Here is a 24,053-nt window from a genome sequence, read left to right on the forward strand (position 1 = left end):
GTCTACAAATGAAAATAAACACAACTCTCACATTTTTATCCTTCATTATCACCCCTTGATGGAAGGAGTGGGGAGGTTAATGGTCCTTTATTTGAAGATTTCTGTTTACTCAAGAATGCTTTGTGCCAAATGTTTGGTTGTATTTTGTCCAGTAGTTCTGAAGAAGTCGAAAATGCAAAAAGTTTACCGCCAATTAACGGACACATTTACTGGACTTTCTTCGATCAGAAAGCTCACATAAGCATTTGACTCAAATAATAAAGAAATAATTAGGTTTTTGATAGCATATGGATAGGTATAAGTATAAAATTTGAAATATATGGAAAGGGTATGAAAACTTTTGTATGAACAGGCTTTTACCCAAAAATCTGTAAAGACAGCAAGGTTTCATTACAATCTCCTACTAAATGTATTTGATACTTTAATTATTTTATTAATTATTTGGATAGATAATTAGAGGCTCCACCAGCAGCAGTACCAAGTATCTGGCACTGGACCAAATCAAAGTGAAAAGGAGCACCTGTGACGACATCGGGCTGTGAATCGACGAGAAAGACAAACATGAATTCCTAACTCAATATTCTCTGCAGTTTCTTTTTCGTACAACTCTGTTGAGCATGTCACACTCAATAGTAACCGGTAGACAGGGGATACTTACTTCTAGTCACTGACTGGTAGACAGGGGATACTTACTTCTAGACACGTGACGAGTAAACAGGGGATACTTACTTCTAGTCACGTAAACGGTAGACAGGGGATACTTACTTCTAGTCACGTGACCGGTAGACAGGGGATACTTACTTCTAGTCATGTGACCGGTAGACAGGGGAAACTTCTAGTCACGTGACCAGTAGACAGGGGATACTTACTTCTAGTCACGTGACCAGTAGACAGGGGGATACTTACTTCTAGTCACGTGACCGGTAGATAGGGATACTTACTTCTAGTCACGTGACCAGTAGACAAGGGATACTTCTCGTCACGTGACCAGTAGACAGGGGATAATTTCTTCTAGTCACGTGATATCACCTCTTGTGTTTCCAGGAGTACGTGTTGTGACCCGTTAACCATTTCTTAACTGAATTTATGAGATTAATCACTGTACGTTATATTCACCCTTTACACATTAAAAACACTTTGGAAGTGTCCATTCAAAATGTTGTAGAAATGTGACATTCAGTGTTACACTTCATAGAGGAGAAAATATCTTATTTAATGTTTTAAAAATCATTTCATAATGTGTAACAAGAAAATCAAATATCTGTAAATAAGATTATCTTTGACATCATTTTAAAAACTTTTTAAAACATTTAGAATTGTTTCCTACCTAGCTAAATCAAGAAGCCCAAGGGTCTGGAATCGCTCTTCTAATAAATTGTACAACCCTAGCTGTCACTTCTATTTATCCTGATTATTTAGATAAAGCCTTGAAATTACAAAAGTAGACCACTATGATGTATGTTTTGCTTACACTCTGAGAATCAACAAAGTTTGACGATTCTTATTTACTAAAATATTAAAAAATAGCCATAAAATTCCAAAAATAGTCATTGTGACCTACTATTTGTTTAACACAAACCGAGGATCCAAATGAGTCAACTAACAAAATTTGATGATTCTAGGCTTCTTATTATTCAAAATTCTGAGATGTAACTATGAAGTTCCAAAAGTAGGTCATTGTGACCTACTTTTTAGTTAAAACAGTCTGAGGACCCAATATGCACCAAGTAAGAAAGTTTGATGAATCTAAGCCTCCTATTATCCGAAATATAGAAATATAAATGTGAAATTCAAAATAAGGTCAAGGTGATCCTACATTTTGGTTGACATACTCCGTAGATTCAAAATGCTTCATCTGACAAAGTTTGATGATATTATTCTAAGCCTCTTTTTATTTGAAATATTTAGAAATAGCCACGATATTTTAAAAGTAGGTAACAGTAACATTTTGATGGACACTCCGAAGACCCAAGATGCATCGACTGACAAAGTTTGACGATTATAAGCCTCTTAATATCCAAAATATTTTGCTCTAGCCGTGGAATTCTAAAAGTAGGTTATGGTGACCTACATTTTGATCACACTACCAGAACACAAGACTGAAAGCCACCTAGTTTCTGAAATACTTGAATAGAGTCATGACATTCCAAAAGTAGGTCACAGTGACCAACTTTTTGGTTTAAATATTCTGAGACCATAGGATGCAGGAACTGATTAGGTTTGATCATCATATGTCAGTGTTTGAAACTCACTGCAAAATTAGCCAGACATTCAGGGCTGACTGCTAGTAAAAGTTGTCAGTCCTGCCCAAGATCTACTAGCCCGGGAAAATACTTGTCTTTTTTAAATTTGTTTTTAACGATTTTGTGACTGGAACCATGCAGGTCACCATAACTTCGAAATCACGTATATGAATTTTAATTATCAAAAATTTTAACATGTCCAGCCGGGCGTCAATACATGCAAATTTGTTCGTCCGCTGCAAAATTTGTGCGTCTCGGGCGATCGGGCGCACGGTTATTTCAAACACTGCCTATGTGCATCTAAAACAACCTGCAAAATTCAACAAAAGTTCCATGGGCCACAATGCTCATCTGAGTCAATATGACCTTGTTCTTCTTTATCAGCAATTTTTTTCCTATTAATTCCTATAAGAAACTTTGACCCCTATTGTGGCCCCATCCTACCCCCGAGGATCATGATTTAAACAAATATGAATCTACACTACCTGAAGATGCTTCAATATCAATATGACTGATCAGGGCTTTGCTGTTCATCAGATTTTTCCTATATATTTCGATTTAAAACTTTGATCCCCCATTATGGCCCCACCCTATCCCCGGGGGTTCATGATTTGAGAAAACTTGAATTACACTACCTGAGGATGCTTCCACATCAATTTGACTAATCATGGCTTTGCTGTTCCTGGAAAAAAAGATTTTTAAAAAAAATAAATTCCTATACATTTCTATGTAAAACTTTGATCCCCCATTGTGACCCCATCCTACCCCCCGGGTTCATGATTTGAACAAGTTTCAATCTACACTATGTAATAAAGGTTTCACATAAGTTTTAACTTTTTGGTCCAATGGTTCTTGAGAAGAAGATATTTAAAAGAAGCTATCAAAATTTTCACTAATTATGAGTTGTCTCCCCCTGAAAAGGACGTGGCCCTTCATTTGACCAAACTTGAATTCCGTTCAATCAAGGATCCTTTGTGGCAAGTTTGGTTGAAACTGGTCCAGTGATTTTGGAGAAGATGTCGAAAATTTACAGACAGATGGATGACAGATAAAATGTGATCAGAAAAGTTCACTTGAGCTTTCAGCTCAAGTTAGCTAAAAAGTAGGTCACTGGACCTACTTTTTCCATAAATATGTTTTAAAAGTTTCAAAGTTTGACGATTCTAATGCTCCAAGTATCTGAAATAATGGACTAAAATGTTTTGAAAATTATTTGCCATTTAATGCAGAAAGTATGTCATGATGACTAACTTTTTGGTTGACACACTTAACAGACCATTAATGCATAAGCTGGCAAGTTTTAATGATCAAAGGCTTCAAAGTGTGTCAAAGATATGCATCAAAATCAATTTGAAAATGAAAACCTGCAAAAATTAAAAAGTGGGTCATGGTGACCTACTTTTAAGTTATCATGACATGAAGTCTCAAGATGCATCAACTGACGAGATTTAAAGATCCTAGTCCTTATAATGGGCAAAATATCAAAGTTTAAAAAACATAATTTTACTTTGAAGTGACCTTGAGACCATGCCGTCTTCCCCAGGGTGATACCTTGAACATTTTTTTCTACAACACATCCTCATTCTTAAGCACAAGTTTGGTGATAATCTGCCTAGTAGTTCTTGAGAAGTTGTTTTAACAACCACTACTTTCGTTTTTATTTCCCTAATTATATCCACTTATTTACTAAGGGACACAGCCTTATATTTAGTATAAATGAAAGCGTTTCTGAGATATGGCCCATATTCCAAAAAGTTGATGCACACCACATGAATGGCCATAGCATGAGCTCTTTGAGCCTTTGACTCAGAAGAGCTAAAAAACCTACCTCCTTTTTGTAAAACAATTCAAAAATGTGTCTAATGTTATATTACCATTATAATCAATACGTTTTGAAAAAGAAAAAAAAAACGTTTTACAACTGCAATAAAATGTTTTGTATTTGTAATTTCACATCTTAAAAATAAATATGTATTTCTTTTTCATCGGTAATACAAACAAATAAGGAAGAAAGCACTCTCTGAAGATTAATATTTTATTTTTAATTGTAGACAATGAACTACCAACACACAACTCTGCTGCCATGCAAATTAAGAACAATGACATTGAAAAATGAAAGATACAGAAATATTTCCTATGTATTTCAATCTATAATAAAATTTGAAGGAATTCAACATTCAGTGGACTTAATAAACTTCTGAGAATTTAAAAAACTGAAATATTTCACACTGAAAGCTTGATTTTACAACAGCTGGAGCACTATATTCCCTAGGACTATAACATCTAATATGCATTATGACACAGTATATAAATGTAATTCTTTGAGACACAATGTTTCAATGGAACCATGGGAACACGGTTTTTCTATACAGACTGATGCCTCCCCTTCAGTTACTCTTCTATAACCTCTGTAGTTGTCCAGGGTTAGTGTTAGGATGGTTCTCACTCTAACTTTACGTCCTTTAGATCTGTAGGTCACATGCTAACCATAGCTCCACAGTCCAAAAATGAACACAGTCTTGGAACACATTTCAGATGAAGATCAGAACAGTGGGTTAGAACACAGAACGACAAAATGAATCCAACAACCCAAACTCTGAAAAAAAAAATTTTTTTTACTGAAAATGTTTCTTTTCTTCCTGTACAGATTATAGTTAATTTGAAATATAATTCAAATCTGAGGCCTGTTCAAAAGAGCCAATGTTTGCAAGCGAGAGTGAACATTTCTGTTTGAGGGATAAGAAATTTAGGTGAGCGTTTGCGAACGTTCACTATGTTGAACAGGCCTCTGTTGTCATGGTAGTTAGACTTGTTTACACATGAAATACATTAGAGCACTTGTATTTATAACATCTCTTCTAAATTTTGAACTGTAAATATTCTTTATTTAAAACAAGAAGCCTAAATAGTAACCATATTAACAATGTTCATCAAAATCACAAACCTTCAAACAGACAGACAATTAGACACAAAGATGGATAACAGCACCTTACCATTACATTTAGTATACCAGTACTATTCTATGACCAGTGGGGTTAAAATTCAAATCTATGGACAGTAGGATTAAAATCCAAATCTATAGATAACCAAACTTATAATGGCAACCAAATTTCTAAATCAGACATTCAATTATGAAACACTTTTCAATATATTGCATAGGAATTTGTGCACAATTTTGCATATTTTTTTCTGTGCGCTTCAATTCCCACAAACAAAATTACTTTTTCAATGCGTTTTTTATGACTTGTTATATAAATGACTTACACAATGTGTTTTTCATGACTTAAGCTCTATAAATAATTACACAATGTGTTTTTACAACTTGTTATATAAATGACTTAAACAGTGGGTCTTATATGACTTGTTATATATATGACTCAAACAATGTGTTTTTCTGACTCAGTATAGAAATGACTTGCACAGTGTGTTATTATGACTTCTTAAATAACTTACACAATGTGTTTTTATGACTTGTTGTATAAATGATTTACACAATGTGTTTTATGACTTCCTATATAAATGACTTAACACAACCTGGTTTTTTCCGACTTGTTATATAAATGACATACACAACGTGTTATATAAATGACTTACACAACGTGTTATATAAATGACTTACACAACGTGTTATATAAATGACTTACACAACGTGTTATATAAATGACTTACACAATGTGTTTTTTATGACTTGTTATATAAAAGACTTACACAATGCGTTTTTATGACTTGTTATATACCGTTTATACTCGCCTATAAGTCGGTTTTTTGGGAGTAAAATTTTGGTCCAAAACTCTATGTCCGACTTATAGGCGAGCCATAAAAAATTGACATTATTTTGAGCAGCAAAATGTAGTATTTTATAAACGTGTCCGACGATTATCGTTGAATAAAGTCTGGCTATATTATATCATTTTTGTATTCTAGGATTATGCATGAAGTACAAGTCTTTACATATCTCAATAATTTTATTTTTATCTTAACTGTGCATTACTTTTTTTTATAATTTAAAAATACTGGCGTCATTTCTTAAAAAAATTACTTAAACCAGGTTAAAACATCATTAAAACATTGATTTGAAATTGTCAGCCGGTTCTTGCAAAAAGTTGTACCGACTTATACATGTATGCAGGTCAGTAGCAAATCCTTCCAAAATAACCTTAAAAATTACAACCGACTTATAGGAGAGTATATACAGTAAATGACTTACACAATGTGTTTTTATGACTTCCTATATAAATGACTTACACAACCTGGTTTTTTCTGACTTGTTATATAAATGACTTAACAATGTGTTATATAAATGACTTGCATAATGTGTTTTTATGACTTGTTATATAAATGACTTACACAATGTGTTTTTATGACTTGTTATATAAATGACTTACACAATGTGTTTTTTATGACTTGTTATATAAATGACTTACACAATGTGTTTTTATGACTTGTTATATAAATGACTTACATAATGTGTTTTTATGACTTGTTATTTAAATGACTTACACAATGTGTTTTATGACTTATATTAATGACTTACACAATGTGTTTTTAAGACTTGTTATATAAATGACTTACACAATGCATCAAAAGGGAGAGTCCTGGAGATATTTAGTGTGTCCTTCAGCATAAGATCACGTAATGCCCACAAAGCATTGGACACGTTCCCATGGTAACCTGCTCCCTCAGCCAGCCAATGGGAGGGCAGACGATTTGGATCAGTGTTTGTGTTTTCTGCATTAGCCGTGAGATTCTTGTCCCAGTCACTGACAAAAGGTTTGTCTGCTCTTAGTCCCTCTATATACCTGTAAATACAATAATGAACAGTTTAATGTTTTCCACTTGTTTTAAGTTTACTGTGAATTATCGGTGTGTCAATCAAACAGACTTGCAAGTAGGCATATTTTTCATGAAGCGCTAGCACACTTCATGAAATATGCCTACATGAGAAGTTTGTGTGACTCACACAAAACTTATACTTTGAGTATTCTTGTACAAATATCGCTAGTATAGTGAGGAGCTTTTACACATACCTGAGATAGGCCTCTGAATGAAGCAGCCGTTGTGTACGGGGTGGGACGCTGACAAACATCGGGGATGGGGGACGCGGGGGAGGGGGTGGTGGAGGAGGTGGCGCCATCTGTTGTCCTGTAAAATAATTTATGTTAAAGTTTTCCAAAGGTGAAAATTAACAGAAACACAGTTACAGTCTTTTAAATTAACAGATTTATTTATTTTTTGTTATTGTTTTTTGAAGTCATCAATAAAATTCCTTTCAAATTTAAATGAAATCTGAGTAGTGCAACATGATAGAGTTATTTATTGATTTTCCACTTGATTTCTCTAACAATGTATTAGACAATCTTCAGTTCAATCAAAACCATGATTGTAAAGTTTAAGGCAATATGTACATTTTTTAAAAAAATTCTTTGAACCATAATCTGAGCACTCCTTTTATGAAATGCTAGTAAGTATATAATTATTTAATAAGTGCATATCAAACAAAAAAACTGTAGATAAGTGGAAAGAGTGAAGTCAAGGGAACAAGCAGAATTTAATGAGTGCCGGGGTAAATAAATAGTACAGATACACTCAGGAATAGTGAACAGTCTCTCATTAGTAGAAAACCAAAAATAAATAAATAGAACATTAAGATCCATGCCAGTAATGAATGGGAACCAACCATGTATAAAGCCTGGACATCTTAATGGGGTATAACTCTTGTTTTCTCAAATTTTGACCTGTATGGTACCATAATTTGCTGAATTCTTATTAGGATTCCATTTAAAAATTATTAAAATTACAGAAAAAAATCACATTTAGTGAATAGCTTTAGAGGGTACCGGGTAATTCTTTATGGAATTTTCTAAAAGATTTATTAAACATTCAATTAAACTATATGTAAAAAAAAGTCTGATTTTTGGCCAAATTTTGATTATCCCAAAAACATGACATTCACAGCTTAATTTTCATGGGTGGTTCAAAGTTAATGATAGAAAATAAGCAATAAAATTAAAATAAATCTAGCTTAGAAGAAATAAGAATTTCTAGCAGATATCAGACATACAAATTACTGGTTAAGTACTGCCTCACCTAAGAATCAATTAGGCTTGTATCACTTATAAACAAAGTACTGGTTAAATACTGCCTCACCTAAGTATCAATTAGGCTTGTATCACTTATAAACAAGATCATCTGTATATTTACAGTAAATTTTATTGAGAAAAACATCTATAAAATTGTGAAGAATCACAATCCATTATTCAACTCTTCCCTTTAGATTGTAACAATGCATGGAAAGCTAACAAGCTCTCGGGGATAATCCATTATAATGACAGAGTTCTCGGATTTTAGCCATCAAAGAACACTTAATTCAACTGTTATATATCTAATAATAGAATTATATATTCATCACAGTGTACTTTTGTAAATCCTATGTTTAGCTTAATGCACAACTATAAGTCACTTGTATTTTCAATATCATTATTTTTTTAAGTAATTGACCATACTATATGCTTGATTTCTAAAAAAAATTGTAATTGACGCAGTTGGCAGTTTGATTTCTGTGGAAATGAAGTTTCATTTCTATGGAAGAAATTATCTTAGCCAGGCACTAGATTATTTATAATTATAGATTTTATCACTGTATATGTAAATGGCTAAGCCAGATATTTGATTTTGTCTAAAATTGACTCTTACTTAACCAGAGATATTCTAAAGCTGACTCTTACTTAACCAGAAGATGAGTAGCACTACCTGCTTCTATAGGGGGGTAAAACTCGAGTGAAGGCGGAGCTGATACAGGAACACCTGGCGACGTCGAGTTAAATGGTCGACGAAGCATTTCCTGTAGCGCTGAAAGTCCAGAAGCAGAAAGAGAGGGAGGTGAGTTGCTATAGCACATGTTAGGAGGGACCGCCCCGCCCCCCAAGTTAGGGGGTCGAGGGGTCATGCTGTAGGGAGGAATACTACCCTGTGGGGTGACCCCGGGATGACCGGGCAGCATGCTGGTCGGTGGGGTGGGGGGATATCCTCCCGTCATTGGTCTCATTCCTGTTGGGGTGACTCCCCCGTGATACGGTGGCATGTAGGGTCGGCCTGGTGACATGCCAGCATGATGTGGTAGCCTAGGTGCCCCTGAGTGCATACCTTTGTTAACAAAGCCACAAAATAAAAAAAAACAAAAAACAAAAATAACATACAGTTTCATGCATATGAAATCCCAACTCATAGAAAAAAAAATTATACAAAAATTCTAATTATGACTGAATTAGTTGTAATATTCCATTGCCACAAAAGAAATTTGATTTATCTAGATGACAGAAATTTCAAGTGGTTTGACTGAGGTTATTTTTTTTCCTCTGAATCCTGAGGGATGCATTTAGCAGCATTTGAATAATTCTTCTTCTTACTTTGGCACATATTTAAACTCTTTTAATGAATTTTGAAATAAAAGAAACAAATGAGTTAAATACTACATCTGTACAAGACTCATGCAGACATTCAGAAAAGGAACGATGCATCATGGCAAAAATATTACCTTGAGCTTGATACTGTCCTTGATTACCTAAAAATAACAGAAAAATGAATAACACACACTTTTATACAGACTGACTGTTTGACAAGATTTAAATGATTTAATACAGACCAACTGTTTGTCAAGATTTAAATGATTTTATTCACAGATTTTCAACTTCAATTGGGTGTGTTTTCTATTTGTTTACATTTTTCTGAGTGTGTTATTGTATTTGTTTACTTTTTACTGCATGTGTTATTGTATTTGTTTAATTTAACCAGGTGAGAGTATTTGGTTACTTTTTTCTGTGTGTTATTGTATTTGTTTACATTTTACTGGGTGTGTTGTATTTGTTTACATTTTACTGGGTGTGATATTGTATTTTTTTTTTTTTTTTTTTACATTTTACTGGGTGTGTTATTGTATTTGTTTGCATTTTACTGGGTGTGTTGTATTTGTTTACATTTTACTGGGTGTGATATTGTATTTTTTTTTTTTTTTTACATTTTACTGGGTGTGTTATTGTATTTGTTTACAGTTTACTGGGTGTGATATTGTATTTTTTTTTTTTTTTACATTTTACTGGGTGTGTTATTGTATTTGTTCGCATTTTACTGGGTGTGTTATTGTATTTGTTTTAATTTAACCAGGTATGTTATTGTATTTGTTTACATTTTTTACCAGGTGTGTTCTTGTATTTGTTTACATTTTACCAGGTGTGTTATTGTATTTATTTACATCTAACTGGGTGTGTTGCTGTATTTGTTTATTTTTTACTGGGTGTGTTTGTTTACATTCTTCTGTGTGTGTTATTGTATTTTTTTTTTTTTACATTTTACCAGGTTTGTAACTGTATTTGTTTACATTTTACTGGGTGTGTTAGTGTATTTGTTTACATTTTACTGGGTGTGTTATTGTATTTGTTTACATTTTTCTGGGTGTGTTATTGTATTTGTTTGCATTACCAGGTGTTATATGATTTGCTGACATTGATCAAATGACTGATCACAACTTGACAACACTGGTGTGTTGGTTTTTTCTTATATTTCATTTTGATTTTTTTCCTGATTTTAGTTTTAATATTTTTTTATTAATACATCTCAGATTTCCCACTTACCTTGAATATTTAAAAGGATAAATATTGGTATGTGAAAGTGCAAGGATGTAATACAAATAAAAACATCCAATTAAACACATCCAAAATTCGTAGTTTTCATAAAAATTTATAAACAGGTTTAATGATATATCTGTCTAAAATGGCTTTTTGAAGATTCAAAGCACAAGAATTACCTGCGTAATTATAGTTCCACGAAAAAATTGTGTGTGTGTGTGGTGGTGGTGGTGGTGGTGGTGGGGGGGGGGGGGGGGAGGGGGAAGACGGTTATGTCTTTGTGGCTTGGCAACACTCCAGTAAAATGAGCAGTGGAATTCCTTGCCCTAAGAATTCTTCTTCTCTTTCAATGTGTCATTGTTAGTGTCTGAACTCTCTGCCTGGTCAGTCTACAGGTAAGAACCCCTAACTTTAGTTCTTCTCATCATGGTTAATTAGATTGGTTAAAGGACCCCTTTCCTTAGTTATTTTTATCATGGTCAGTTAGATGGGTTAAGGGACCCCTTATCTTAGTTATTTTCATCATGGTCAGTATTATGGGTTAACGGACCCCTTATCTTAGTAATTTTCATCCAGGTCAGTAATATGGGTAACGGACTCCTTATCTTAGTTATTTTCATCCTGGTCAGTAATGTGGGTTAAAGGATTCCTTATCTTAGTTATTTTTACCAGGGTTAAGGGACTATTTATCATTGTAATTTTCAATCAGTATTATGGGTTCAGGGACACCTTACCTTACTTATTTTTATTATGGTCAGTATTATGGGTTAAGGGACACCTTATCTTATTTTTATCAGCACATCATTCCTTAGCTCACCAGTCAGTTACTTTAGGTGAAGAATGACTTTCTTCAGTGTCCAAACTTACTTCCAAGGGTCCCTGGTCGGTTAGACAGGGCAGGGGACCTTTTAATTCTGGTAATGTCCCCCCACTCTGACCATGACCCTCTAAAGAATCATTCAGTGCTTGGTTACTTACTTCCAAGGGTCCCTGGTCAGTTAGACAGGGCAGGGGACCTCTTAATTCTAGTAATGTCCCCTTTCTCTGACCATGACCCTCTAAAGAATCATTCAGTGTTTGGTTACTTACTTCCAGGGGTCCCTGGTCGATTAGATGGGGCTGGGGACCCCTTACCCCCAGTAATATCCCATACACTTTGACCTTGACCCTGTAGGGAGTCGTTCAGTGCTTTGGTGGCCTCCTGTTGTTTGGCGAGCTGTTCCTCCGCGATTCGTTTTGCTCTCTCCTCGTACTTCTCTTTCTCAGATTTATCTAGATTTCTCCACTGTTAAAACACCACAATATAACTGTTAGTAAAACTGTAGTTTACAGCTCTATCTGATGTACACATTACTGTCCTGATCTAAAATATTTCTGAATAATTTATAAAAATAGATGTTATTTTTATTACTACTTGGATATCTTATTTTTGTTATAAATAGTCAATTTTCTCTTTTTTTCTTGGATCTTCTTTATCAACTACAGCTACTTTCAATATTCTTCTGTGCATATTTCTAGCTATTCCCTTTTTTTAAACAAAATTTTCAGTTCTTTTAAAAAGCTGAAGAAATCCGAATTGTACCACAGAACATGCAAAATTATCAAACCATGCATTTAAAAAAAGAATACCAAAAAAATCAATATACACTAAGCACAAAAATAAACACTCAGCTACAACAATTAAATATAACTAAAAGTATATATATCTGAAGGAACTGCTTAATGACACGGCTTCATATATATAGGAAAAAGCTGCCCTTAACAAGTGGAGGAAATGGACCTCAATTTTACCAAACATGCTTACAATAAAAGGTCATTCCACACAATTTAAATCTTTTAATTCTGTTAAAACATTAAAACTTTTCCATTTCTTTGATAACCATTCATTTCCTTTCAATGAGTGATTTTTTATACAAATTCTCCATTCAAACTAAATTGGAATGTAAATGTACTGCTGTTTGCCAAAAGTGAATATAAATGGAACCAACTAACTTAAAATATAACAGTTTAAATTAATTAATTTCCTATTGAAACTGAAGTTAGCAAGATTTAATGATATTTTTTAAATTACTTTCATTTACAATGAATGAAAAGGGATTTTTTTTTACCAGCATTTTTCCCCCCTGGCCTACCTTCTTCAGCAACATTTAATTTCACTTCATACTGAACAACAGGAAACGGAATTTCAATAATTATTTTACTTTATTGGATATTTATAAATCTGATCCTATTTTCAAGTTACCTAATGATGGATATATTATATTTTTTTTCTTGTTTATAAATCTGCCCCTGTTTGTATTATTGCATAACAATAGAATATTATTATCATTTTCTTCTTAATTGTTTATAAATCTGGTCCTGTTTGTATAGTTACCTGAACACCAACTAAGCGACTAATTTCTCCAAATGAGATGTCGGGGGATTCCGCGTTGATGATCCTACGACTTTCCTTAGAGAACAATATATAACCACTGGGAGGACGCCATTTCCTGTTTTTCTACAAATCAACAAAACGAAAAAAAATAGCATGCTACAGTTTGACGACCATGCAGTGCTTTGATCAGGGGTCTCTGGGTGTACCTCAGTGGACATTTTATAGTACCGGGGCTGTCAGTTCTGAGGGGGTGTGTCCAAAGTCAACACAGCCATTAATGTACTGTAGCAAACCACTATATTATTACTGCACTGCACCAATATTTTCTTACTAAGCATTAGGATAAAAAGAATTTGATTATATCTAGTGGTGTTCAACAGTACATCAATGACTAGAGTTATCCCTGAGACCCCTGCTGTGTCTCTATCACACTGGACATGCTTCAGTGACCACATCTACAAAGTGACCACATCATGTCTACCTTGCCCCCGACTATCCGGCTGATTTCTCCAAATGTACACTCTGGATTCTCTTGTTGGATTATTTTGCGGATTTCCCCTGAATATACAATGTATCCACTGATCTGTCGCTTCATTGAATTCTTTCCCTAAAATTGATGGTCACACACCAGTGAACATGCAACATATGACTTGTCACATGTCACTAATGAGCATGTAACACAAATTTGGTCACACACCACTGAACATGTAACACGACTTGTCACATGTCACTTAGCACATGATGCATGACCTCAGTGGCTTTGGCCAAAAACAAGAAATAATTATGAAATATAAAAACATGATAAAAAGTCAAACTGTAACAGTAAACTCAGATAAACATGTAACCCCTCTTTACCCTACTCCTGGATACCTGAAAACAAAACACATGTTAAATCTAAACATAAGCAGAGAAATATAAGTACATAAAAATCTCAACAATAGCTGATAAATCTTGTAAAAATGGCCACTAGTATTCAAATGAACTGCTCAATGATTTTAAAATTACCAGCTAGTACATAGTTTACTACATTCAAATGTATTGTGACTTTAGAAATTAATAACCTTTTAGGTCTTCAATATTGTAACATATAAAACATATTATGCAAGGTATAAAGAGAAAATTCCCACCCACTGCAGATGGTTGCATTAATATTGTTGAGAAAAATATTTTTTTAATGTAGATGTAAACGTGCAGCAGAACTGAAATTTTCAATGCATTTGTGCAAAATAAGTATGAATTTATTCAATGATTAATTATAAATTTCAACATGCTCATGTAAAGATTGTATACACACACTGTAAGGTTTTCATACATAAATCCTTGTTAACTTTGCTCTTTTGACAGTTAGATTGTTACTTGACAGTGGTTAATAGAATTAAGGCATACAATTTAATGTTGGAAATGCAAGTGATATTTTCTATAAGTAATAGCCACTGAACTATTTTTTAATGAAGTTATTTTCTATACAAACATTATTTTTTTCCTCACGAGATAACAGCTCTTGAGTTACTGTTATTTTAGAAAGAACTGGATACAAGGCAGCAACAGGCAGAAAGAGGCCAGGAATGGTGAGAACTTCTATCCCAGGTTTACACTGATGTAAGAGATACTTATCCATTATTCTGTACATAAAGCTGTATGACAAATAACATGCTATACAGACTCAGCACAGACCAGAAAGAAGTAGGCGTTATTTACATTTATTGACTGGGTTCAAGGGAAACATGCAATTTGTTGGACCCAAGAACCAAACTGTTTGCCTGAGTCCGTTAGGCCAAAGGCAAACAGTTTGGTTCGAGGGGTCAACAAAATGCATATTACCTGAGAACACAGTCAATAAATGTTTTGTTATACCTTTCATTTTTTTTTAAATACATGTATCTTGTGGAGGCTTCCATGATGTAAATTTCCTTTACCCACACTGCAGTTAAACTAGGTCAATTCTTTCACTGTCAAACATGAACAATGAACATGATGAATGCAAATAAAATTTAGCTCATATCCCACCCAAACTGTGACATAAGCGGTCCAATATCTCATCGACAGGTCCAATGTCTCACTATGCAATTAAAAACATTGATTTTTTTTACCACTCAGTAAAACATTGGAAATGTTAGACTTTTTTTAGTATACAAAACAAGTTTTAAAGGTATAACAAATAAATATGTTAAGTAATTCTAACAGCTATCAATCAGTTCATTCAGAATACATCTGTCAGAATGTTATTGTATTAAGAGTATAACGAAGCCAGCCGACAGAGCACAGTACAGCAGACAAATGTTAAAAGGAAATCCCAATCTAACATCTAAATTTACTTTCTTTGTCTTTTTTCAAGTACTTCTTTAATTCTGTAACTCGGACTACTCTAAGACGGATTGAAGTATGAATTTTAACAACCCCCCCCTCCCTTTCTGTTAAAACGAGGAAACCACTTGGATTTTGGATATAACATATCAACTTGGCTACATATCCCACATACACAAGCCAAGACAAAGCCATTCTATTTAATTATCTAATTAACGGGATTCATCAAGTCAAGCTGGAAAACGAGCTTCTACCTTCTTTTTCTTTTCTGTTGGTTCTTCCTAAAATAGGTCATCATGACACAAATATCTTATAATAAATATGATGCAATAAGATAAAATAGGTCACCATGACACCAATATCTTATTATAAATATGATGCAATAAGATAAATTAGGTTAGGAGAAAAAAGGTCACTGATACTCAAATATCTTATAAACGTGATGCAATAACAACAACAAAAAAAAAAAAACAACAAAAAACAAAACCAAAAAACCAAAAAACTGACCATGACTCAATATTTTATCTAGATCACCATAAAACAAACTAAGAGTGCTTTTTGTTCTGCATTGTATTAGAACTACACTTATAGAAGCTCCTCTTGAAACAGAGATTACTAATAAAACACAAAAAGCGGAGTCCACTGATCAGAACTAACATGCATATATTACAAGCTCATGTTTATAAAATGCTGCAACTTAAGGCCCTTACTTCATTACCTAAGGGAGCTAATTCCTAAGTGTAACTCTTCAGCTTAGAGAGCTACATTTATCAATATTAAGCAAAAGTGGAACCATCTGAGGATGATTGAAAGTACAAGTACAATGCACTTTAATTAACGATTGGTATTTTCTGTGAGGGGAAATATTTATACTTGCCTTGCATAATACAATCAAATTCTATAAACATCAGATATCTTCTTAAATCTGATGAATGATTATATTACGTAACAACTGTTTAAAATCATTAAATGTAAACAGTTATTTGAACTGTTAAAAAAATCATCACTTCATTATAAAATATTGTAAATATTAAACATTAAAATAAGAATTTTATATATTAGAAAATCATATTAGAAAATCCTATGAAGATTTATGCTTCAAAAAATAAATGTTGAAAATGTTGAAAATTAACTTGAAAGCCTGCAAGTTTGAGAAATTGAAGAGTTAATAAATAAATGAACAAGTTAAAATAAACTGAGAGACAATGAACAGCAGGGCACCCACTAAACACACATTAATGCCGTATATACCTTCTTGGAGGTTTTTTCTGGTACAGGAGTACTGAAATCCTCGAATGTCTAAAATGAAGCAGGATTTCATAAACTTTTTATCAATTCAAAGATAGCATTTTATGACATAAAGAACATTCTTTTCTCTCATATGTAAGAAAACTGTTTCTATCTTAAATATCTGTTAACAACATCAGATCCTGTTCAAATTCCAATTTTTTTTTTAAGGGATTCATCTTTTGAATCAAACCTGCAAAAGGTCATATTCATTACTGTATGGCTTGTTCAGGACTAAGAAGAAAGCTTTTAAGCTAAAGCTTTGACTACACTGATGGAGGTTCCTTTTTAATGAAATGATATCAATATATTATTTTTTGGTGGGTTACCTTTTTGGTGGACCTGGTACTGATTTTTTTATTTCACTTTTTGGTGGACTTGGTACTGATTTTTTAACTCCCCTTTTTGGTGGACTTGGTACTGATTTTTAACTCCCCTTTTTGGTGGACTTGGTACTGATTTATTAATTCACCTTTTTGGTGGACTTGGTACTGATTTTAACTCACCTTTTTGGTGGACTTGGTACTTATTTTTAACTCACCGTTTTGGTGGTCTTGGTACTGATTTATTAATTCACCTTTTTGGTGGACTTTGTACTGATTTTTAACTCACCTTTTTGGTGGACTTCGTACTGGGGATCTCAGGGAAGCCCTGGTGACTTGCCTCGGTGTCAAATGACATGTTTGTGCTCTCATCCAGCGTGTCCATTAGAGTGGAATCCTGGGAGTCGTCCATAAATGTGTCATCTGCTGCCTTCATCAGCAGTGGAGAGGGCTCCTGTAACACAATAAGGCAACAGTGTAAATATACATCATCTGCTACAGTAAGGCAACACTGCATGTAAACATGTCATAGACATAAACATGTCAAATGCTGCCTTTATCAGAGAGGGCTATTGTAAGACAGCACTGTAAAAATATCACCACTGACCTAGAATAAGATTAACACTGTCAACATATCACAACCACTGACCTATAATAAGGTCACCATTGTAAACATATCGCATTTGACCTCGAATTTGTTTGTTTTTTGTCCCTCTTGAGAATTTTTCACTCATATGGAGACTTGCTTGTAGAGGGCTGCAAATCTTGACCTACACTCAGCACTCAAGGCCATTGAGCAGTGAGGAATCTTTTTCGTGCCAGTACCTACTAAGCGGACTTCGGTTTATATGGTCTCATCCAAAGGACTGGTCTCCACGTCTCACAGTGGATTTGAACCCACGACGTAAGGATCAACTCCTTATACTTTGACTCTAGAGCAAATGCTCTAACCACTGTGCCACGCAGGTGATCTTGACCTAGAATAAGGTCACCATTGTAAATATATCAAAACCATTGACCTAGAATAAGGACAGCACTATAAACATATCACAATGACCTAGAAATAGGACAACACTGTAAACAAATCACAACCATTGACCTAGAATGAGGACAACACTGTAAACAAATCACAACCATTGACCCAGAATAAGGACAACACTGTAAACAAATCACAACATTGACCTAGAATGAGGACAACACTGTAAACAAATCACAACCATTGACCCAGAATAAGGACAACACTGTAAACAAATCACAACCATTGGCCTACAATGAGGACAACACTGTAAACAAATCACAACCACTGACCTAGAATGAGGACAACACTGTAAACAAATCACAACCATTGACCCAGATTAAGGACAACACTGTAAACAAATCAAAACCATTGACCCAGAATAAGGACAACACTGTAAACAAATCACAACCATTGGCCTACAATGAGGACAACACTGTAAACAAATCACAACCATTGACCCAGAATAAGGACAACACTGTAAACAAATCACAACCATTGACCTATAATAAGGACAGCACTATAAACATAACCAATAACAAGGAATGAGGACATTAATTTTACATAAAGTTTACAAAAACTCGGCAACAATTAACACAGAGAACTTGTTCAAGACATTTCATAGTCCATTATGCAATTAATATTAGCACACGACAACTACTACTATTTAAGAAACAAGGTATCCCTTTTAAACATTTATTGGGATATAGATAAGGGTTGGCCACGTGATAAAATCACTTAAAACCCAGTGTTTTCTTATTAATATATATTTATACTTGTAACATTCTTTTAACAAGTATTTGTGCACTTAAAACCTTTAACCCATGAAATGTTTATTTATCAAAATTTTTATGTTGAATCTATTGAACACAATCAATAAAAAAAATAATGCCTACAGTAATGTATTGTTATGTAATAACCATGTAACTTATTAATTGAATTGTTATGTACTAGCTGTGTACTTTATTAATAACACATTATTTTATAATAATGTATTACTAAGCACAACTGACATGACTGAAGCATGGAGGCTATTAACAATAGACCTTCTGATTCTGTGGTGCAGTTAAACTGTTATACAGCTGTAATAATTATTGATAGTATTTAACCCTAAACAACACACTCAAATATGTTAATAAGCTAGTGACCCTTAAATTCCTGACCTAAGTCACAATAAAGTCTATACAATAGGCTGAATATACATTCTTAACATTGTACAATAATCCACTTAATTCTTGTTTCAGATCAGCTCTCTCACAGATAAACGACTCTGAACTGAGATGAACCTCATTCACAGAAAATCACAGCCTCCACCAGCCATAAACACACACACACACAGCCACAGTATTGATTGGGGATATAAACTACTGCAGTAAAATCTCCCCCCATCAGCTGTGTACATCTACAGTCACACATAAGTACCATACCTCTACAATACAGAATCTAGTGTCCGGTAACATCTTCAAATCAGTCAGAGCATTAAAAATGTCTGACACACCCACATCAAACAAGGATAATGTATTCCAGTCTGAAGCAGAAGGATTACATCACCATCAGTTAAAAGGTCTCTCTATTGATTTTGGTGTTCTGTAGATAGTTTAGGGTTTTTACTCCAGGATCTGAGATTTAGCACAGTGAGGTACCCTCCCTGACAGAGTGCTATCCCACCCCACAGTGAAGCCAGAGATGGTGGACTAGCTAGTATTGATTTAGTCAGTCTGTCTTTAACACCAAACAGATATTGATTAATGAAAGATAATACAGACTGATGACAAGCCAGCCAGAACTATGTCGCTTTTAAGGCCGTTTTTGAATTATTGATTATCAGTTAAAGCATTAAGAGTGAAAAACCCCTATTAATATAATTAAATATTCAGGAAATTGTTGAATTTTGAACCCAAACAAAGGCAGCAGGCAACAGACACATAACTGATAATAAACTCCCAGACTCTGATCAATATTTACATATAATACACAGCGTCAGGGACAAGTTCTACTGCTTAGTGTGTGATGGCTGATCTTTTGTGGGGTGGGTCAGAGTGGGGGGAATTAGGGTGTGATGGCTGCTGATCTTTTGTGGGGTGGATGGGAGTGGGGGGAATTAGGGTATGATGGCTGACCTCCTGTGGAGGGGGGGGGGTAGTCACAGCAGGTGTCCAATCAACAACAACCCTAACCCTACAGGGAATCTATTTATAAACAAAGTTAACTCAAAAGATGCTACTGTAATGCCCAGATTATCCCCCACAGGGAATCTACTCATAAACAAAGTTAACTCAGAAGATTCTACAGTAATGCACAGATTATCAGCTAGCTGTTACAGATATTTATTTCCTTTGTGTGTCATAATTCAACTTCAGGCAGAGAATCATCAGATCTTTTACGTAATAATCTACTTAAAGTGTGTACATAACTACATATGTCTAGATCCAACATAACCCCTTCTGTTCTCAATCCCTGCTGATACATTGATGGGACATACAGATACACAAATCTCCTGCCACTTCATTTTTGTTTCATGCAAACAAAGAGTCAAGTATTTCATCAACTGTAGCTAGGGATCAGAGACTTAATGACTGGATATATCATCAATGTTAACATTAAAGCTATAATTACTTTGATCAGCTTTAAGACGGTTTTTATAGTATAAAAGATGATTTAGAACACTTCTCCTCTAAGATATTAGGGCTTTTCTTGTTGAAAAGACAGTAAAAATTAATCTGAATTAATTAAGGCTGAAAGGTCATTTCTAATTGTAGAAACATTTGTGACTGAAAACACTGAAACAGGGTTCAAAGGTCGATCAATTATTATTGACAAACTCCTCGAATAAATGACAAAAGCACTGTAAAATTCAATTTAAAACCAAAGATTTAGATTTATTTTATATAATTCAGCTAAGCTATGCTGTGTAACTGAAAACATTTCAGAGTAACAAATGGAGTATATCAAAATGATAAGTTTTTGAAACTTGTGCAAAAACTCTCAATAGGTACAAAACATTACTTGCACTTAAAACTAATCTATAATTACACATTAGTACTGATAAATTGTTTACTTTATACCACAGCTGAGAGTAAATCAAGCGATTGCTGTGTTAGACACCAATAAACCTGAGAGCTTAATAAATAAAAAGAGTGTAGAATAAATTTTTCTTTAGGTTGATATAACGAAATGAATAAAACCGAAAAAAAGCTTCCAAGGAGGTATTTTCCAACTAAACATATCTAATAAGTTATACATTATGAAAATACTTTCCCATAAAAATTTCATGTGTCTTTGAGTTCAGTAGTTCACAGGGACATAAAATTAAATAAATATATCTCTTTATAGACCTTTCCAAACAATTTAAAAATACACAAAATCATGTTCCTTTCTGAGTGTGTAATTATGAATTTGCAAATATTAATCATTACCAGAAAATAGTTTGTAATGCTGTGACATATCAGCCTGTTTACAGCCTTCCTTATCTGCACAAGCTTTCATTATATAGTAATAAAATGAGATGAGCTAGTCTAATTTTTTCATCCATAAGTTTTATGCATGCTAACAATAAAAAGTTATTTGATCGAGACAATAAAAAATAACTCCTCATTTCCCCATGTGCACTTCCTAACACAACCACAAATAGATTGGCCGCTGCTGCACCTGATAATTAAACCCCACAAAAATAAGTGTTCTACAGTATTACCACTATTGCAGATACTCTGTTTAAGGCTAAGTTGTTCAAATGAACATGTGGGAAATTATTGTTATACCCATCTCTATGTCATTGTAAGAGAAGTATTGTTATACCCATCTCTATGTCATTATAAGGGAAGTATTGTTATACCCATCTCTATGTCATTATAAGGGAAGTATTGTTATAACCATCTCTATGTCATTATAAGGGAAGTATTGTTATACCCATCTCTATGTCATTATAAGGGAAGTATTGTTATACCCATCTCTATGTCATTATAAGGGAAGACAGTAACATCTCTACAGCAAAACTTGAATATAACAAACACAGATATAGTGAAATTACGGCTAAAGTGAATTTTTATTCATGTCCTGGCAAAGTCCTTATATAAACCTATAGAAAATTGCCATATATAACCAACACGGCTATAGCGAATTTACGGCTATAATGAAGTAATTTTAAGACCCCTGCTGATGTTATAATTTTAACACATTTTTTCATTAGTATAACGAATATTTTTCATTACAAATCTCATTAAATGTACATAAAATTTTCAAATTTATGCTTCGATGTTTAGAGAATAAAGTGCTCATGGGCTTACATCAAAAACAAGTCATTTATTCAGGAGTTTTGAGTTTTGTTCATTGTTCTTCACTTTTAAATACATTTAAGGGCGGCCTTGCTAAAATAGAAATTGCTTAAAAGTTTGACATTTTACCAAATATGCTAAGTACATGTACAACCCTGAAAAACAAAGAAGAGATAGAAACAAAGAAAAAAATATGAATCAACAGGAATAATATCAACACGCAAACGCCACCGGTCAGTACCAGATAATAGATTCCGCTTTATTAGTCTAAGTGTGGTTTAATAAAAAGAGATAAGAGAACATTCCCTTAAGTGGTCCTTTATTCCTTCAAAAATCAGAATACCTTGCCAAGAAATTAGGAGACCACAGTTTTAAAATCAATACTGGGTGGCAGGAACACTTCAAAAATGGAATCGTGAGTCGTGTGATAACTGGTGAGAGTGCAATCGTCGATCCTAAAAGCGTTGATGAACAGAAAGAAAAACAGATCTTACAAGATTACAACCGGGACAACCCTAATGCTATTATCAACGCAGACAAAACAGGGAATTTTTACAAACTTCTACAAGACAGAACATTACAAATGAAAGGTGAAAAACGTCATGGGGGGAAAAGATTGGAGAGATTGACGCTCATGGTCGTGGCAAATATGAATGGGACAGAGAAATTACCCCTGCTAGTCATAGGAAAATTTGAAAACCCTCAATGTTTTAAGGGGGTCGAATCGTTTCCTTTAATCTACAGAGCAAACAAAAAAGCATGGATGGTTATAGTTCTGTTTTTGAAGAATGGATATGAAATCTTGACTGCAGGTTTTTAAGAGAGAAACGTAAGGTGCTTTTTTTGTCGACAAGTGTGCTGCTCACCCGAAAGTGCTTAATCTCAAGTCCGTCACACTGAAATTTCTCCCACCTAACACAACTAGCATACTACAACCAACGGACCAGGGTATTATCAACAACTTGAAAATCAAATATCGTCAGCGACTGATAAAATACATACTTCAGGTAATATTTACACCTTAATTTCTATTGTTTATTTGTGTGACTGTAAATACTGGCTAATATGTGGTTATCTAAGCATAACGTTCCATTCTTTATTTGATAAATAAACCATATGATTGTTTTCTAACAGATTAAATGAATTAATTTCAGTGTGATGAGAAGAAAATTGAACCAAATATCAACATGTTGATGTCAATTAGATTTCAGAGGTCAGCTTGGAGTGACGTTAGTGTGTCATGCAATGAAAAACGGGTTTTGAGGACAAAAGCGTAGAAGTTACAGATCATGATGATGAGTTTGATGAAGATGATGACATTCCATTAGCATTATTTACATGGAAATTTAAAGGATCCTTTGATGATATTGTTTGTGTGGACAAAAACCTGATCAGTGTTGAGACACTGAAGTGAAGATCCCAAGATGACATTGTTAATGATATTCTTGGTAACTCACAAATTGAATCAATTAGTGCAGAAAGTGACAATGATGACAAATTAAATCACTGGCTCAACAGATTTCCCAAATTTGGACGATGGTAAAAACTCTATTCACACCTTAAGAAGCAAGTGCAAATATTTCAGAAGTTTTATTTACCTACTTATGTGAAATTG

General features: G+C 33.9%; 2 protein-coding genes across 2 annotated transcripts in view; one reads left to right on the plus strand and one right to left on the minus strand.

Moving 5' to 3' along the window:
* LOC133195432 (uncharacterized) overlaps positions 1-24,053 on the plus strand; it is a 466,395-nt gene that overhangs the window by 104,030 nt on the left and 338,312 nt on the right. The gene's annotated exons all lie outside the window — the stretch shown is intronic.
* Positions 4,265-24,053, minus strand: part of LOC133195439 (protein polybromo-1-like) — a 100,214-nt gene continuing 80,425 nt past the window's right edge. Inside the window, exons 34-44 of the mRNA XM_061331282.1 lie at positions 17,442-17,606; positions 16,794-16,841; positions 15,797-15,823; positions 13,720-13,845; positions 13,239-13,361; positions 11,954-12,149; positions 9,778-9,804; positions 8,994-9,386; positions 7,271-7,385; positions 6,816-7,042; positions 4,265-4,839 (exon numbers count right to left, since the gene is read on the minus strand). Coding sequence (XP_061187266.1) covers positions 4,838-4,839; positions 6,816-7,042; positions 7,271-7,385; positions 8,994-9,386; positions 9,778-9,804; positions 11,954-12,149; positions 13,239-13,361; positions 13,720-13,845; positions 15,797-15,823; positions 16,794-16,841; positions 17,442-17,606 — 1,449 coding nt within the window. The 3' untranslated portion in view covers positions 4,265-4,837. The remainder of the gene's footprint in view (positions 4,840-6,815; positions 7,043-7,270; positions 7,386-8,993; positions 9,387-9,777; positions 9,805-11,953; positions 12,150-13,238; positions 13,362-13,719; positions 13,846-15,796; positions 15,824-16,793; positions 16,842-17,441; positions 17,607-24,053) is intronic.

Source organism: Saccostrea echinata, unplaced genomic scaffold, assembly GCF_033153115.1.
Source record: "Saccostrea echinata isolate AGI-Se365-2 ecotype Australia unplaced genomic scaffold, CSIRO_AGI_Sech_v1 ptg000029l, whole genome shotgun sequence".
In the NCBI taxonomy this organism is placed as follows: domain Eukaryota; kingdom Metazoa; phylum Mollusca; class Bivalvia; order Ostreida; family Ostreidae; genus Saccostrea; species Saccostrea echinata.